Source organism: Primulina tabacum, chromosome 16 (assembly GCF_025594145.1).
Source record: "Primulina tabacum isolate GXHZ01 chromosome 16, ASM2559414v2, whole genome shotgun sequence".
NCBI classification, from domain to species: Eukaryota; Viridiplantae; Streptophyta; class Magnoliopsida; order Lamiales; family Gesneriaceae; genus Primulina; species Primulina tabacum.
The window spans coordinates 6391373-6408328 of NC_134565.1; the positions used below are offsets into that span (position 1 = coordinate 6391373).

The window sequence follows — 16956 nt, forward strand, 5'->3', positions numbered from 1 at the left end:
TCCAAATTAGTTACATATGCTAATTAACACGAATTGTCAAAATTTACAATACTATTATCATTATCTTTTGTTGAGTTAACTAATTTTATTTCAAATTATAATAACTTCAACATATGTTTCCTACGTGCAACGCACGTGCATTATCTAGTATACATATGTGTGTGTGTTGTATATATATGACAATATAGTGAAAGGGAAATGGGATTGGTGGTCATTTTAAATGGTAGGTGACCAACCCACCACCTTTAGTTCACTTGTAAACTTTGTATACGTGTACAATATAAAAAGACTCCACATGGTAATGACTTCATGTGTATATACTTAAATAGCAAGTCCAATTTTCAATACTTCATTCATTTTCCTTCATTGCCAAGTCAAGATAATTACAGCCGAGGACTTTAATTTGTGGATGATGTATAGATGAAATAGAAATTACAATTAAATGAATGATTAATATCATTTTCAAGTAAGAAAAAGAAAAGAGTAATGATCAAGTGTTACATAATCTAGAAATGGTAAAAACAAGTGGAAGTTATGGCTCAAGAAAATGGTTGATGGGAAACTTTTTGGTAAAAATTGATGTAACTTTAATTGCTAATAGACCATAGAACACTTGAATTTTCAGTAAAGAATCAATGAATTGGTGAATTAGTAAATGGCAAGCAAACCAAGACTATCATCAGCTGGAGATGAAGCCGAGCAACGGCTCGTGCTCGTTCTTGTGACTGTGATCGTGCTCTTGTTCATGGCTGATCCCTATCCACCAAGATTTGAAGTCACTGCACCCTTCATCGACAGGAGCAGGCATGTTGAGATCAAGAAAGTCTCGTATTTCGGATAATTGGTTTCTGAGGAGCTGTAGATGGATGATTGCTTTTGGTTTGATGACTAATCAAGTGTGATCTTTTGTGCCCACCTAAAGCTTGGCCTGACGAGAAAATCTTGAAGCAAATTGGGCATTCATGATCTTTACCTTTCTTGAATCCAACTTCTGATGCAGCTTTTGCTGCAAAATCACGTTTATCTTCGGTGTTCTGATCACTTTGAATTGGTGAATTTTCTGTGTTTTCATTTCTTGGAGCACAGCAGCCTTTGAAATTTTTATGGCTAGCTCTGTGACCCCCAAGAGCTTGGTAAGAAGGGAAAGCTCTTTTACAAATTGTGCACAAAAATTTGCTGTTCCTCTCGAAATCTTCCGAGTCGAATGGGCTGTAGGATAATGGGACTTTGAAGTTTTCCACAAGCAAAGTCGAGTCAGAATCACTTGAGTCAGTAAATTTCCTCTTGTTGTTCTTCTTGAAATCTTGTTCTTCAAGCAGATCAAATTCACTTTTCTTGATCAAATTCTTTGGGGAGCTAACGTCGGATTTGTTGCATCCAATGTCGACATACTTCGACTTCTTAAAATTTTCATCTGCACGAAATTCAGTTCTTTTTTTGTGCCCATTTCTTGAATATGGAGTTTTAACCTCAGAATCCACAACTATAGAATATATCTTCCCATTTTTGAGTTCCTCAAACCTCAAGAACTCACCATTTTTCAAGTTTCTGTCCACGATTTTACCGAGATTCTTAGCTTCTAAAAGCTCAGAATTATTATCAGAAGAATCAAAAGAATGCATACCATCCCATTTCCTTACATCCTTTGAAAGCATGATCAAACTCAAAGCTACCGCTTCTTGTTCTCGCTGATCGATATCAGAAACGTACGATGAAAAATTTGTCAAAGAAGATGAATTTGCTGCATATGTGCACCTTTTCAATCTCTCTGATCTCTTTTTCTTGCTAAAGGGAGTCGCCGCTTCGTTATCTGAACAGTTATCCATGTTCATTTTCCGATGATCATCGAAACTGTCTGGAGAATCTCCTTCCAAGCTATTTTCAATCCTTCCACTGAGAGAGTGAGATTTCATGTGGCCAAACAAAGCCTTCCAAGATTGGAAACTTATGCCGCATTCTTTACAGAGCTTTCTTTGAAGCAAAGTATTCACTTTTTTAATCGACTTTGAGAATTTTCTAGTCTTGTACGAACCAACTCGGCTTCCGAATACCATAATCTCATCGAGTTTAGCATTGCCTTTGCCATTTGTATGAGGTGGGAGTTTCTTCTTTTGCAACTTGTGATCATTTTTCTGAGTTTGATCGGATGAAACATTGATCAAATGAGACCTCATGTGGCCACCTAAGGATCTGCCACAGGGGAAACTTTTGTTGCAGAATTTGCAGATATACTTCAGTTCCTCCATAATTGAGTTGAAATTTGACAGAAACAAAGGTGAAAAAGGGATCACAAACAAATCAAGAAAAGTTGAAAACTTCAAAATCCTGACATCTGTGCTAATGAAACAGCACAGAAAATGCAAAAGATCAAATCAAGAACATGAATCGAAGTCAAACCAGGATTAATCCAGTTTCGCCAATCCCAAACTTATAACCAGCAAGCTCAAATCAAGAAACATGAACTTGAAGCTCAAAGGAGACGACTGATTCAATTTCTTGAACCTTGAACAGCTGGAGAAAAACAAAGATTCAAGAATTTGTCGGAGCTCCAGAGCCGAACAAGATCAGACTGAAGAAAAAAAATATGAAAAAGAATAACAAAAAGAAAGAAAAAGATCAGTTCAGCTAGCAACCAAGGAAGGGACTCTCTTTTTTTTAAGCTACTCTTACTTGTAATAGTAGTAGTAGCTTTAGGGTAGTTGAAAGTTGAAGTAAATATCAATTTAGAAAGAGCAGAATCAGTTGGCTTTGTTGCAAATGATGGCAAAGAACAAGCCAATATAAAACAAGAAACAAAGAATTAATTAAAAAATATACATATATTTATATCAAATGTCTATCTGTCACAAAGTACATCAGGGAGGGGAGAAAGCCATGCATGAAAGCTAAGATAAAAGAAGAGAAACAAAGCAAAGAAAGTGGCAATAAATTGGTGGAGGGTGGGGGCTTTAAGATATCCTTGCTCCTCTTGCAGAGCTTCAGCTCCAAATGGAATATAGGAGCAAACAATAAATTTTTATATGCGTATGACTTCATGAATGTTTGTGATCTATTATAATTTTTATTTTTTAAAAAAAAAGATTTTTCCTTTAATTTCAAAAAATAAGTCTTTTTAATACTCGATTCTACTTTTTAAAAAAAATACTCAGATTTAATTGAATTTTATTAATTGATCTCCTTCTGATATTTCAAAAGTGATTATGATATTTTGATAATTAAATAGAAATTTTTATTTACACTCTTTAAGTTCATTTACACCATCAAACTTTATCTTTATCAAACACTTCAATAAATGTATTTTTTGTGTTTTTTAAAAAGTATAATTTATTTACCGAACATTCGATGCTAAATTTTTCTAGTTTTTGACTTTATTTCAAGCAAAATTCCAGTTTTCATTTTTTCTTACATCTTTCTCATCTATACCCTTAATCATCTCTCTAAAACGTAATATTTTACAAACACTCTCTTATCATGCATTAAATATGTGAACTTTATATATATATTTTAAAAAATGTATGTATGTAAAAATAAATTAAATTGGTGTTCTTTAGTATCAACCGTACAATTCTTTGTAAGTATCGTTCTGGTGGATCCAACAAATAAGTAGCTGTTCAAGTTGTGGATCTTTGCCTCTATTTATCATTTTATTTTTTTATGTGGATATTTATTACTTTTTAAGGACGAATCTACCATACTTTTATACAAGTATTTGCCACCCACTTTCACAAAACAGAGTGGGAGAAAACTGATATCGACCCATCAAATTTTTAGGTGTAAAAAACAACATTCGAATGTTAGAAAATGGCACAAAATATAAATATAAAAGATAGCGTAAAAAATGTATTATTTTAATACAAAACTTAGTTGACAACTTGAGGCTGCAGCTAGCAAAGAAGCTGAGCATGCAGCAATAGTGACAGTGCCGCCCCAAATTTGCTGCCATGCCGGCTTTTTTCATTGCAAAATCCGCACTTTCAAATGTCTTCTAATTCCATTTTTCAGCCTGCGTTTCCACTCCAAGATTTAGCTGTATATGTCTACCATATTTTATATTTTTATATAATATACCTAATCGGGTTCAAGCACATAGATAGTCATTAACTAGTCGTGAGGGAGGTGAGTTGTATGATCAAAGCATAGATTTGCAGCAATGGCATGCGGAAGTAATTCTATATGTGTTGAGAGCAAATCACATTAAATGTTGTTTACTTTCTCTAAGGTTATGTGATAACACCGAGCTTTAGGAAAAAAAGATGAAATAAAAGATTTGAATCAAATTTTAAATATAAATATAATTTATTCTCGATTTTTTTCATGATGATTGATTAGTTCAACCGATTAATCAATCTAAAGCTCCTCAACAATAAACATTAATGATTTTTGCATTTGAAAACATTTGCATTAATAAAGTGACTTCACTTGTGAGCAAAGTTCATAGATTGTCCCAAAGTGATGCTTAAATTGACAAGCAAAAGGTTGGCCACTCACTTGTCTTCTCACTACTACCTTACTTGCATCATTCAAGTACAAGAAAGATAAGATGCCTTTCTTTTGGCTTTATTGGTCAAATTGTTCCAACAATTTGGTACACCCATCTAGCACATTGGCGGAGCTATTTTCGTCTGGGTGACTACGTTCAAGAGTTTTCAATCTTAGCTCAGGTGGTTCGAAATTCTTGACTCCGCCATTGATCTACCACTTAATCCAAACATCACAATGAGAATTAACTACTATCTATATTAAGCATACATATCATCCACTACAAGAAAACACGCAGTTTAGTGACGATTTTTAATGAATAATCGTCCAGTGATTTTTTAAAATTAATTTTTTTTTATTAGTTTGAAACTCCGATTAATCACTCTCATGTAGTCAAGATAGACATGGCTACAAATTAGGTTATTAAAAAAGAACAAACTTCAACCAATGGAGGGTTGCATGATCTACCTAATGGTCTCTTTAATATTTTTCAAGAAACATAGTTTTTCACGTCTATAAATTATTGTAGGTAAATGATTGTTAGACTACATATTAAATATTAACAAACAGATGAGAAATGAGAATTAAAATCACAAATTGCAACAAATATTATTGCACTAATCAATATTGATAAAATAACACCGATTATCATTATTTTGTACCATTGTTAATTAAATACATCAGCTGCTTCTACCAAACTTTTATATCATAATATGAAAACACTCATCAATTAAAGAAAAAATGAGATTTTTTTCAATAACTTTCTTAATATGTGTGTGTGTGTGTGTGTAAAAACATAATGATCAATAATATATTTTTGAAGACAAAATCTAAGTTTCACATATTACAATGCATACAAATATATAAATTAATGGTATTTCCATGTATATTTGTGTACATAATATAAGCATGTTCCTGAGCAACACATGCTTAAGAAACACTCAAAACTCCCACCTGTCCCTCGAATGCCACCATTATTTTTTACTTAGTTAATGATTTGTACAGCTAGCAAAAAACATCAGAAAACACACAAAGTATGCTATAAAATATAATAAAAACCACTCCACGTTGAATGAGACGACATTTTGATCCCAAATGTACCACTTTTTTCCATATTGAAGTTTTTCAGGCTGATAATACAAACAAGCAGGCTCCCCTTCAAAAATATATATATATATATATATATATTGTTTTGTTCAAAGGATGATAAATAATTTACAAGGGTAAATACCCTTGGCTCTTAAAAAGCCATAAATTAGAGAATTTACAGAGTGTATCACATGTCATTGTAATCGGTTAAAACATAAATCTCAGGAGTTCAAGGTCGAACGACGGAGAAACTGGGAGACAAACAGGTAAACTAGTAAAATAAGGACTGCCAAATGATATCAATTATCAAATCTTACAGAATCAGCAGGTGCTGAAAATGTACAAGTAAAATTGGAACTGTTCTCCAGAGTAGATCCGTTGTTTACCTGAGCCAGGGTGTTAAACGCCACAAGGACAACAAAAATGTTTGAGATTAAAGACGCTATCGGACACTAGCTTAAGCCCTGTCCATCCCGGGCCTTACAGTTCCAAGATCCAGTACCAAACACTTCTTCAATCATACTGCATGTGGGCAAGAGATCCACTTCATTTCTTGTGTGAGCCATGTACCCACCTTCCCAATCTCGAGCATTACAAGCCTCCAACATGAAGTCATGTCCACTGACCCCATTAGTGCCAGTCCATTGTCTATGATCATCACTTTTCTCTGCACGCTCGCCAAGAGCAACAATAGCATCACCAGATGTACGAGATTCATTTTTAACACCAGGACTGCGAGTTTCATGAGAATGGTCGCCACCTGAAATCTGGCACATGGCATGTATATTACCAGGATATACAGCAGATGCCTGGCAAACATCCTCACCAGATGGATGTGTGACTTTATCAAAGATTTCATGTCTATCGGCATCTAAAGGTGATTCAACCTCAAAACCATCATCTTCATCAACTTCAACCTCATCATCACTAGAATCGTCAGTCCCCTGCCATTGATCATCATCGCTATCAATGTTCATTGGATCAATCCTGTTTTGCTCAGCGCGTTTTCGAAGCATAAAGACATTAAAATAATAACTGACAATTTCCTTCCTTGTCCTGGAGGGAAATACAACTGCTAGATGGTCCCAGAAGTTCTTCCCTACCGATGCTGGATAGGAAAATACAACCTCATGAAATAATTGCTCTTCGTCTTCACTCCATTTCTCCGCAACTAACTCTCCCATATCACAGAAACCTAGCACAGTAAAAGCCTCAAGCCCAAGTGTTTTCTTAAGTTTCTCTCTGGCTTCTAGAATGTGTTGTTGGACACATCTGATCGAGCCCATGTCTTCACATGAACAATCTATTCTACCAACCCCAACCTCATTACTCTCTGCAGGCAATTTTGATTCTGGCATTGGAATGACACGGCGTCCAGCTAAATCAAAATGTTTGAAAGGAACAGATTCTGGGGATTGAGAAATCAGATTAGATTCTTCCTGTGGATACTTGGAGCATTTAAGGGTCGTCTGATTTCCATGCCCAACCCATTCCAGTACGTTAGCTTGGAAATCTGGTCCCACAGGAACAACTTTCCGAGGAGGATGATCCAAAAGAAACGAATAAATCTCCGCATGGTGCATATTGGTTCTTGGTGGGCGTTCAGTATTATGATAATCAGGGGATGACAACAAGTGAAATGGTGACTCCAACCTTCTATCCTCTTCACGGACACTGCTGGTGGCCCAGGAACTGTAAGGAAGAGAACTGGAGGCCGTGGATGGAACATCTTTCGTGATGAAAAATAGAGGATCTGCACCAGTAACATGGAACTTCTCGCTATATTCAGGCTTAATTTTAGCTGAACAGTTATCACCTTGATCTAAAACACAATGGTTTCAGTCAATCGATAAACAAATGAACTCAGACTAGAAAACCGAAATTTCAGTTCCAAAACTTGAATTGTAAGGCAGTTAAATGAAAACAAAGTGAGACAATATTGGAAGTAACAAGCTGCAAAATAATGTAGTTCAAAATTTTTTTTAAAAAAACTCGAGCTGACATCATAAGAATGGCCAGTGCCATCATAAGAATCGAGAGCACCATTGATAATTAACAACGGAATATAAGAATGCTGAAACATCGAATCAAATAAATCATATAATTTGCCAATGCTCGAACATCACGAGATCTATGAGGACCAAACTTTAACTACATTTTTACAGTGAACACAATCAAATCATTTCGTAGATCTCAGGTAGTACATTAAATTCATGGACACGTGAACAGTTGAAGAACACTGAACACAAGCTCTATTGTTCAACTCTGAGAAGGCTTATGTGACTCAAAACTCTTAGGCTAAATATTTTTAGAAGGTCAGGAATATGCCACTTTCTCTTCCCCACCTGAAACATGAGGACTCGGAACTGCAGATTCAGAAGGAAATTCGAAAGTAGTAATGAGTTGCTTATTTGGTTCAAGATGCCTAGCTTGTTTAGATGAAACTTCAATTGGCTCGCCTTCGCCAAAAGTGCGTTTCTGTACCATTTTAGCTGCGAAAGTACAAAAAAGTTTAGAAAAAAGAATTCAGAGTAGAGAAGAAAATTCACCAAACAACTAAACAGAAAATAAAAATAAAATTGACCATACATGAAGCTCTCAAGAGACAAAACACTTTATGCAACTTTCACAGATAATGTAAGAGAAAACAGAAAATGAATACAAGCTACATCAGAAAATCAAATCTCTTCCCCCCATTCTTTTTCCTTTTTTTTAATAAGAAACAAAATTATAGTATATAATAACCAACTATTAATTACAAAAAGCGGGCAAGATATCCGGGCACGGAGCACCTAAAGCTCAAATCATATTAACAGTATATAAAGGTCCAATCCCTAGAAAAATATGAAACCGAAAATGTAATAAACACCTTATGCTTCCTTATCCATGTAGATGCCCAATCTTATATTTTCCCAACACTCTTCACCCGACTCCGTTGTTTCATAAAAAATCCTTCAATTCCTATCCAACCAAACTGACCAAGGTAAAATAATTTTGCGTCATCTTGTCAAATAATATAAAGCATGATAGGTAATCCTAAATCAGGTAATGATGAGAAAAATGGACCCCCCTTTAATTAGAAAGTACTGAAAGTACTTCATATTTTTACCATGGTTTGCTCCAAAGATTTTATTAGGCCATCACAGCATAGATCCAGCCAGGATACTGAATCTCAGTGTTCTATAATGGCATTAAAATCATGAAACATCTCCGTGAAGAAAATATCTACTGATTCCAGAATAGGCAGAAAACTAGCTTGGCAATGAATGGTGTTTATATCAAACCAGTAGGCACGAGACTTCTGAAAAGGGTTACGCCTCAAAATCAATAAATCCCAACAGAAAATTTAGGGTTTCAAACTCTTAAGAAAAACACGCAGTTCAGTAGAACTTCTAACAGAGTCAATGCACCCACTAAGAATTAGAATTCCAAGTACAAATGCCAATCCATATTTTAATTCATGATGCATGGAATAGAATCCGTAAGAGTAACTACAGCTCGTACAGTTTGTTCTAGAATTATGTTCTATTATTTCATGTAAAGTACAGACAGATTAGTGGTGCATGCCTAAATTTGTTTCACGCTATTTGCAATTTGAAACCTGGTATACTAGCCTTCCAGATTCTTATCCCACGACCATGCAACATACCAAGAATAGTAAATAAATGTTATTTGAAATAAAAACCATCAATGATAAGTTGGGCTCCACCAAAAAGCAAGATAAGGTCATGCATCAAGTAAGGCGATATCGTCACTAAACTTTAAATTTTTTATTTTGTCATCAAAGAACTTGAATCAGCGCAAATGCATATTGACTCTAATTATGGAAAAAAATAATAAGATAAATTTCTGAAGAAGTATCAAATAATATAAATGGAGAAAAAATTAAGCTCCTCTAAGCAAAGAAAGTTTCAAAGCAGTCGGAAAAATTTACCTAAAAAATATTTACATACCTCTAAATAATAGAATCTTCGAATCAAAAGGAACAGCTGATCGATGAATTTATGATCGTATATCAATGGGCTTGGCGAAAATTACTAAGCACCGAAGCAATTTTCTTGCTGGGGATCCAATTAAAAAAATTTTCCAGCTTAATTTTATTTTTTTAAAAAAAATACAAAACAAACCATAGATCCCCAAATGACACACACAGAAAAATCGATCTGCAAAAATTTACCGAAAAATCGAAAAAAAAAATTTACTTCGAAAATCCAAGAAACTATCAGGGAAAAGGAAATCAAAATACAAAACAATTAAATCACAAAAAAATGATAATGATAATTTTTTCTAATTTTCCCAAATTCAAGAAAAAGTTAATAAACCATGAAAATAAAAAGAAATACAGAACGATCTACGCAGATCACAGCTTAATTCGACGAGATCTATCCAGAATCAAACACCAGAAAACCCTAACCCTAAATTTCAATTCCATAAACGAAAGAAGGTAAATGAGTTATCGATACAAAGATAAACAGCTGAATTGACAGGATTTGCTCTCAATTTAAAGATTTAGAAGAGAAAAATGGGTGAAATTGAGCGAAGAAGAAGGGGATCGAAAAGAGGGGAAAATAATTTTGTTTGACTTATAATATAATTAATAAAAATGCAAAAAATAAAAGGTAAAGCAATTGTGAGTGATGAAACTGTAACAAGGTTGGAGTGAAACTACCGCAATGACCTTGTCATGAAATTTTTCGTTAATTTGAAAACCATCCCTGAAATTGTTTGTTATTCACCACTAACCCACAGACTTTTTAATTTAGCAACCAGATCCCTTTGTAGTACCATCCTTTTGCTTGTTGTAACCAACTAATTGCATAGTACCCCCTCAAAATCTGAAAGACGAAAACTTACAACAATATTTTAATAAGCTAATATATGATTATTTTTAAACATAAAACTCATATAAAACATCTTACGGATCAATTTTATAAGAAAAATATCTTATTTGATTCGATTTATGAAAAAAATTATTTTTCCTTGTAAATATAATTCAAGTCGATCCGTTTTTTTGAGACTCATTTTTTTTAAAAGTTAATCACATATAATCTTTTTGAATGGAGATTTGATTGTGATTTATGATTACGAAATCAATAGGTCGTTGTTATGTGATCATTCGATTGGGTTTCACACATTTATAATTTGAAATGAAATTTTTAGATTTTTTTCCCAAATTCGACCTACGGATGGAGGATGGATCACTAAAATTCGAACAAATGGAGCACTGAGAAATGCAAATTCTCAATTTTTTTAAAAAAAAATGTATTAAGCAATAAATTTATACGTGTTTTCATTTGAAAGATAAAATTTTATTCTTTCCTTCTTCAATGTAATAAATGTATTTTTGGATGCTGATTGATATTTTCAAAACACACACACAAAAAGAAAATATTGTTATTATTATACAATACATAAAGAAAATATTGTCATTATTATTATTTACATGACTCACAGTGCAGGACTACAGCAGATGCATATGGCAGTCGAGCAAGGGGAGACGAGCTAAGATATATAGGCACACTAATAAATAATCGGCAGCAGAAGAGGATCATAAAAAGATGGCGCCCTGTGATTGACTATCGAAGAGTCCGAATCCCGAATATCACGACATACAGCAACTGCAAAAAAAAAAAACACACTAAATTTACATCTGGGAACTAAGCAGTATCAGAGTAGAACGACGAACGACTACCAGAATGTTACGATGAAGTATCTAGGAAGATAATTGATGAAAATATAACAGCATGAAATGAGAGTTAACTTCAAATAAAAGAAAAAATTTCCATTAGAAAGAGTTCAAACCTTGCAAAAATTTCGGCTGCAAGATTTACAGGTCAACGCCCTCATCAAGGCCTTTGGAGCTGATCATCACATTAGAATCAATCTGTTTGTCGAACTTTCTTTTTCTCCGAGACTCGAATTCTGGGAACCCTTCCATCTAACAAGAACAAAAGAAAAAAAAAGTTGAATGCTTGCGGAATTAGTTGTACAACACAGGCACGCAAAATATTTAAATGGTTTCACCTGTTGAAAATGATCCATAGATATTGGGTTTCCATGGAGGGATATATTCTGCAGACTTTTGCAATCTTTCAACAAGTTTGGAGGTATCTGTGAAGTGTAGGACACTGATTAATAAATCCATTGATAGTAAAAAAACTTCAAATTATCAGACAGGCGACATTACATGGAAAAGTTATAACTTTGGTACGATAGAACATAAGGACTCGATTAAAGTAACTCAGGTACAACAAATATAAAAAAAACACCGCGGCAGATTATTTTGGGTCATTTTAGCATTCTCACACACCAAAACCTAACATGCAACAGGCACCACAACTATGTGCATTAAAATAACAATCATTTACTTAAGACTAAGGTAAGCAAGATATTTCAACCAAAAAACATATTACACCAAAAATAAAATGAAGTTAACTGATACCTGTTTCAGGTCATTATTATCCAAACAGAGAGACTTTAGATTAACGAGATTGCAAATTGAACCCGGAAGCTCTTCAATAGAATTTTCTGTAACGTATATATATTAGATATTAAAACTCAATAATGCATATGCAGAGAAGAGTAGAAGTATAAGGACATCCATCGTTCTTAACTAAATAAGACATCCTTCTAAACAATCTCTCTTTTACACCATATACATTGTATGTAAGTGAAAGGAATGAATAGATCATCAAGAAACTGATGGGGATGAGACTCATATATGAACATCAAACACTGGAAGATGCTATGGACACAATCAGACAAGTTCCTCAAATGAACACCATTCCATTTGTTGCTAACAGAGTGGTGGTCTATGCTGACTTAAAGCCATTTGAGGCTAATTATATTCTGTACTATTTCTTGGGAATTCATGCATTGGTATATTTCGCAATCATAAATTTTGTACTGCTAGAACATTCAATTTGTATAATTGAATTGGGTGTCCTACAAAAAAATTACAAAAAGATACATCTGAAAGTACCATTAGCTTGAAACTCCTCCAGCGAGTAACAGCTACCAATTGACTCCGGAAGAAAGTTTATTTTGTTGTTTGATACATTTAACAGCACCAACTGCAGAGTCCAAAGTTTTGAATGACTTTCTTCAGCATATACAACATATAAAACAAGTTACTGCTATCAAATAATAGAGATTAGATCCAAAACCCAGTCAAGTAATGAATTCAAAATCAAACCACCTCATGATGGGCCATTTTCACCAGTTCATTATGTGATAGAACCCATGGAAAAGCTACAATTCATCTTTGCACTGTGTATAGGTATGGGATAAAGAACTTAATGGACAACCTTGGTCCTATTAAACTAGTGAAAGTGAAGATCTGAATGGAAAAGTCAGGGTTAAAAACATTCATAGTTGCAGGGGTCGTGACAATTCTAGTTGTTTGAATAATGGATCTACGAGTGAGTGCTCTTACGCACCAGCTGAAAAAGCCCTTTCCCTTTTTCATAAAAAATGAAATGAAGGTAAGCTTCATAGCTCCAACCTAGTAAAAGGGCTTTGATGCCCTTTTACTAGGTTGGGTTGCTGGATACGGGATCCTCGTAGTAGGCTGGACCAACATCCATCCGAGAGAGGGCAGTCTTTAGAAACAACTGGGTGTATGTATCCCAGGTGAGCCAAGAGGTGAAGAGTGGGAGTAGATCAGCTCCTTCCCGCCCTAGGAGTAGCACAAAAAGAGGGATTAAAATTATACCAAGACCTTCCCTTACTTGCCTCAATATTTAATGGGCCTAATATGGGTCCTAATATAAAACACATAGGCCCAAGAGTTCCCAAGGCCTCTGAAGAATCAAGATGTGGGGGAGAATGGAAAAAAAGTGACGAAGGGGTGGACTGTTAGCGCATTCTGTTATTTAACTTATTTTTCCTTGAGAAGTTTTGTAACTAGCATTGCTAGAGGAGAGCAAGAGCTCTTTTACAGAGTCAATACTCTGGGTATGTATATATATATATATATAAACTTGCATTTCAGCATTCAGAAATATATTTGATCTATGAAATCTGAGTTGCAACACCTTCCTCCTTGGGGCTCTGCACACTAAGCCAATCCTTTTCTTGACATCAGGTGGAGTTCTTAAGAAATTCATGGATTTTGGATAAAAGGGGAAAACACTTTTGCAATATTAATTGATTTAAAAGGGACATAATTAGTTATTAATAAATTTTAATAATATTAATAATAATAAATTGAAAAATAGAGAAAAACCGACTACCGGAATCGAACCGATGACCATCCATTACAAGTGTGATGCCCTAACATCTGAGCTAAGCACAAAAACTCTAATTTATATCAAAAAGACTGGGAAAAAGTTTTAATATCCAGAACATTTCCTAAAATAATGGATAAAATGAATCAAATCGGTCTCCCTCAATCGAGAGACTCGCTTGCTTCACTTCAACTTCATAGAAGAGGAAGGAGCTATGCTTAGGGGTGATTCCGAAGCCTGGGACAGCAATACCGATGTGTCAACAGTACTTCTCTGATCTGATCGAATATCATTCTTCAACTTGTTAGGAAGCTCGTAATTTCTTTCAAAATAAATTACTAGATCATTGTCAGGTGCATGGACAAGATGCAATCAACTGAAGTGGACCTTTCACAACTAGATCCCTGAACTCTGTTACGATTCTAATCATATGGCTAACTTATTATATCAGCACTGACTGACATCATAATAAATAAGTAAAATATTGAAGTTTGGTTCATTTCTCTAAAATAGGAAAATACAGTAAGAAACAAATCAAGTCACAAAATCTGAAATATCTTTGAACCATAAGTGAAACACTAGAATAAGTAACTCACATTGCGCAAGCTCCCTATAGTTTCAGGCAACTGAATCAACAAATTTCCCGATATTGATAGCCTCTCTAGTTTTACCAACTGGCCCACTGAAATTCACAATAAGTTTCACGAATCAATAGTTAGAACCTTCAGTTTAAAGCAGCAAAAGGCGGTTTCTACAACATATTGAAGTACAATCCTTTCACTTTGAGACCAAGAAACTCACATTCATCAGGCAATGTGGTCACTTTATTTCCATCGAGTGTCATAACCTTTAACGACTGAAGCTTTCCTAAGTTCATTGGAAGGCGCTCAATAAGATTATCAGCTAAAATCTGTGAAACAAATGTTAATCAACCATATATGTGAGAAAACAGATGTCAGAATGATACAATCTAATTGTCAGAAGTAACAACCTATTCAAGCACACTGCATGATGAAACTAATACTATAGCAAATAAGATTGTTGAAGGTTGTCATCTGGAAAAACATAGTGCAATAAAGATCTTCGTTCTGACAGAAATTGTTTTTTTGTTTCATACAAGACAATCATGAAAAAAAACCTAAACAATTTTAACGTCTATAAAGAGGTTAAAACAATTATGCAACATCTGTGAACTCTTGAAAATATCATGCTAATACTTTTTACTTTACATATAGCGTGTAAAATCACAACTATCCAAAAATAATACGTGTTGGATTTCCTCAAACTATTACAAATATACAGAAGAAATTATGATAGATAAAAACAAGTAATATTAGCCTTTATAACAAAAAGTGTTTAACTCATGCAACAAATATTCAAACAATTCTCCAGGATCAACACATGCAAATCATAATTCTTACCAAACGCTGCAAATTAATCAATTTGCTTATCTCCGTCGGAACATCAACTGTTACAGCAAATAAGAGAATTTAGGAAGTTGAAGAGATTGAAAAGAGCAAAGTAAAATACTATTCGTCTAGTAATGAGTTTGCAAATCTACAAGAAACACTAATGCCCCACCATAATCGAAGTTCAGGTTAAAAACCAATTGTAATTAGAACAGTAATGATAACTGAATTGTTTTTAAACTTGAAAAATTACCCAATCTGTTATGCGTTAAATCAAGTGTGCGCACTGATCTTTCCAAATTGAGAACTTCATCCGGAAATGTCTGTAAACCACGGCAGATAGGAAAAGATCAACATTTCCAGTCAACATAACGCAAACACATGTCAGGAGAAAAATATTTTCAGCATTCAAACATCAAATTTAATGTCAGACAAGTTACTATCAATTTGCTACAATATTTGAGAACCTTATCAACAACAGATAACACAAAAATCAACTTGTAAGTTCTACAGGAATCCACAAATACTCAACTGCCTAAAACTAACTCAACCTACAGACTAACAGGGATTACCAAAAATTATGTCCTTACATCTTCCTAAATTTTTCCAAACTCAAATTATCCATTATTCTAAGCGAAAAAACCTGCAACAGTAACACCGCGTAAATATTCAGAAATGCTTCATTCCTCGAATGCAAATCATTTTCAACACCAATACACCATCCACTGAAGCTATCCCGAAAATTCAGAAAGAAAAGAGAATCCCAGGTATCCGATCACCTTAAAGTATTATAACGCATTAAACAATAATGACAGCAACAATCAAAAGAAAAAGGGGTAAAAAAGATGGTACCTTCAATTTAGAATCACGCAAGGCTACGATCCCCGTGGACCGCCATCGAGCGGCGCGACTCGCTCTGGAATCGGCGTTCTTACTGCTGCAACAACCCATTCAGCTCAATTTAATTTACCTTTAACGATCAAGAAAAAAATTAAAAAAAAACTACACAGACTGTAAGATTTTTCCCTATTTTTATTCAAATTCCAAAGAATTTGACAAGGGAGGATAAATGATTGAGAAATATCAGGTTTCAATCAGACGAAATTTGGAGAGAGAATCGTGAGACTTGAGAAACCGCGTTGGCATGTAGTCTATGCTCTTTGGGATTGATTCTTTCCGAGATTATTTACAAAGTCAAAATAACAATAAGTCAAAAATTAATATGTTAAAATTTGAATTTTCCAAGATAATTTATTTTGATTTTAATTTTTTAGTAAAATAATAATAATATTTTTAGATTATACACCATTCATTTTTTTAAATTATTTAAATTTTGTTATTCACATCGATGATTTATTTATATAGTTATTATATTTTGAATACTATTTTGAATATTTTATATAAAAAATATTTTATTTTTTTGTAACGTAAATGTTTGAAAATTTAAATAATACTAATAAAAAGCATATGCATTTTTTTTATAAATATACAAAAATATGTAAAAAAATCTAAAAATACAAATTATGAAAAATGTAAAATAATTTTTTTAAAACATAAATGTTTGTAATAAAATATTATTGGAACTCTAGTTGTATTTGAAACTCTTAAAAACAATATATAAATAAAATTTAGCTTTTACAAAATCTTCAAAAATATTTATAAAAATTTTAACTATTTATGAATATGATAATTTTTTTAAAGATATAAAAACCAAATTGTAACTTTAAATCATTAACAAAATACAGAAACGG

At 33.7% G+C, this 16956-nt stretch overlaps 3 protein-coding genes across 3 annotated transcripts; all 3 read right to left on the reverse strand.

The window, feature by feature from the left end:
- Positions 1 to 495: 495 nt before the first annotated feature.
- On the reverse strand, positions 496 to 3015 carry LOC142529073 (uncharacterized). Its single transcript, XM_075634463.1, has one exon. The coding sequence runs from the start codon at positions 2244 to 2246 to the stop codon at positions 816 to 818; it is 1431 nt and encodes a 476-aa protein (XP_075490578.1). The 5' UTR covers positions 2247 to 3015; the 3' UTR covers positions 496 to 815.
- A 2692-nt stretch (positions 3016 to 5707) lies between these two features.
- Positions 5708 to 10181, reverse strand: LOC142528779 (uncharacterized). The gene is made up of 3 exons (XM_075633951.1): positions 9522 to 10181; positions 7914 to 8060; positions 5708 to 7390 (listed from the first exon to the last, which is right to left on the reverse strand). Exons 2-3 carry the CDS (start codon positions 8053 to 8055, stop codon positions 6021 to 6023), a joined length of 1512 nt encoding a protein of 503 aa, XP_075490066.1. The 5' UTR covers positions 8056 to 8060; positions 9522 to 10181; the 3' UTR covers positions 5708 to 6020.
- Positions 10182 to 10948: 767 nt separating this feature from the next.
- On the reverse strand, positions 10949 to 16378 carry LOC142529834 (plant intracellular Ras-group-related LRR protein 7-like). Its single transcript, XM_075635491.1, has 10 exons — positions 16058 to 16378; positions 15459 to 15528; positions 15218 to 15264; positions 14598 to 14706; positions 14393 to 14478; positions 12551 to 12641; positions 12011 to 12096; positions 11593 to 11679; positions 11371 to 11506; positions 10949 to 11186 (listed from the first exon to the last, which is right to left on the reverse strand). Exons 1-9 carry the CDS (start codon positions 16154 to 16156, stop codon positions 11396 to 11398), a joined length of 786 nt encoding a protein of 261 aa, XP_075491606.1. The 5' UTR covers positions 16157 to 16378; the 3' UTR covers positions 10949 to 11186; positions 11371 to 11395.
- Positions 16379 to 16956: the final 578 nt, after the last annotated feature.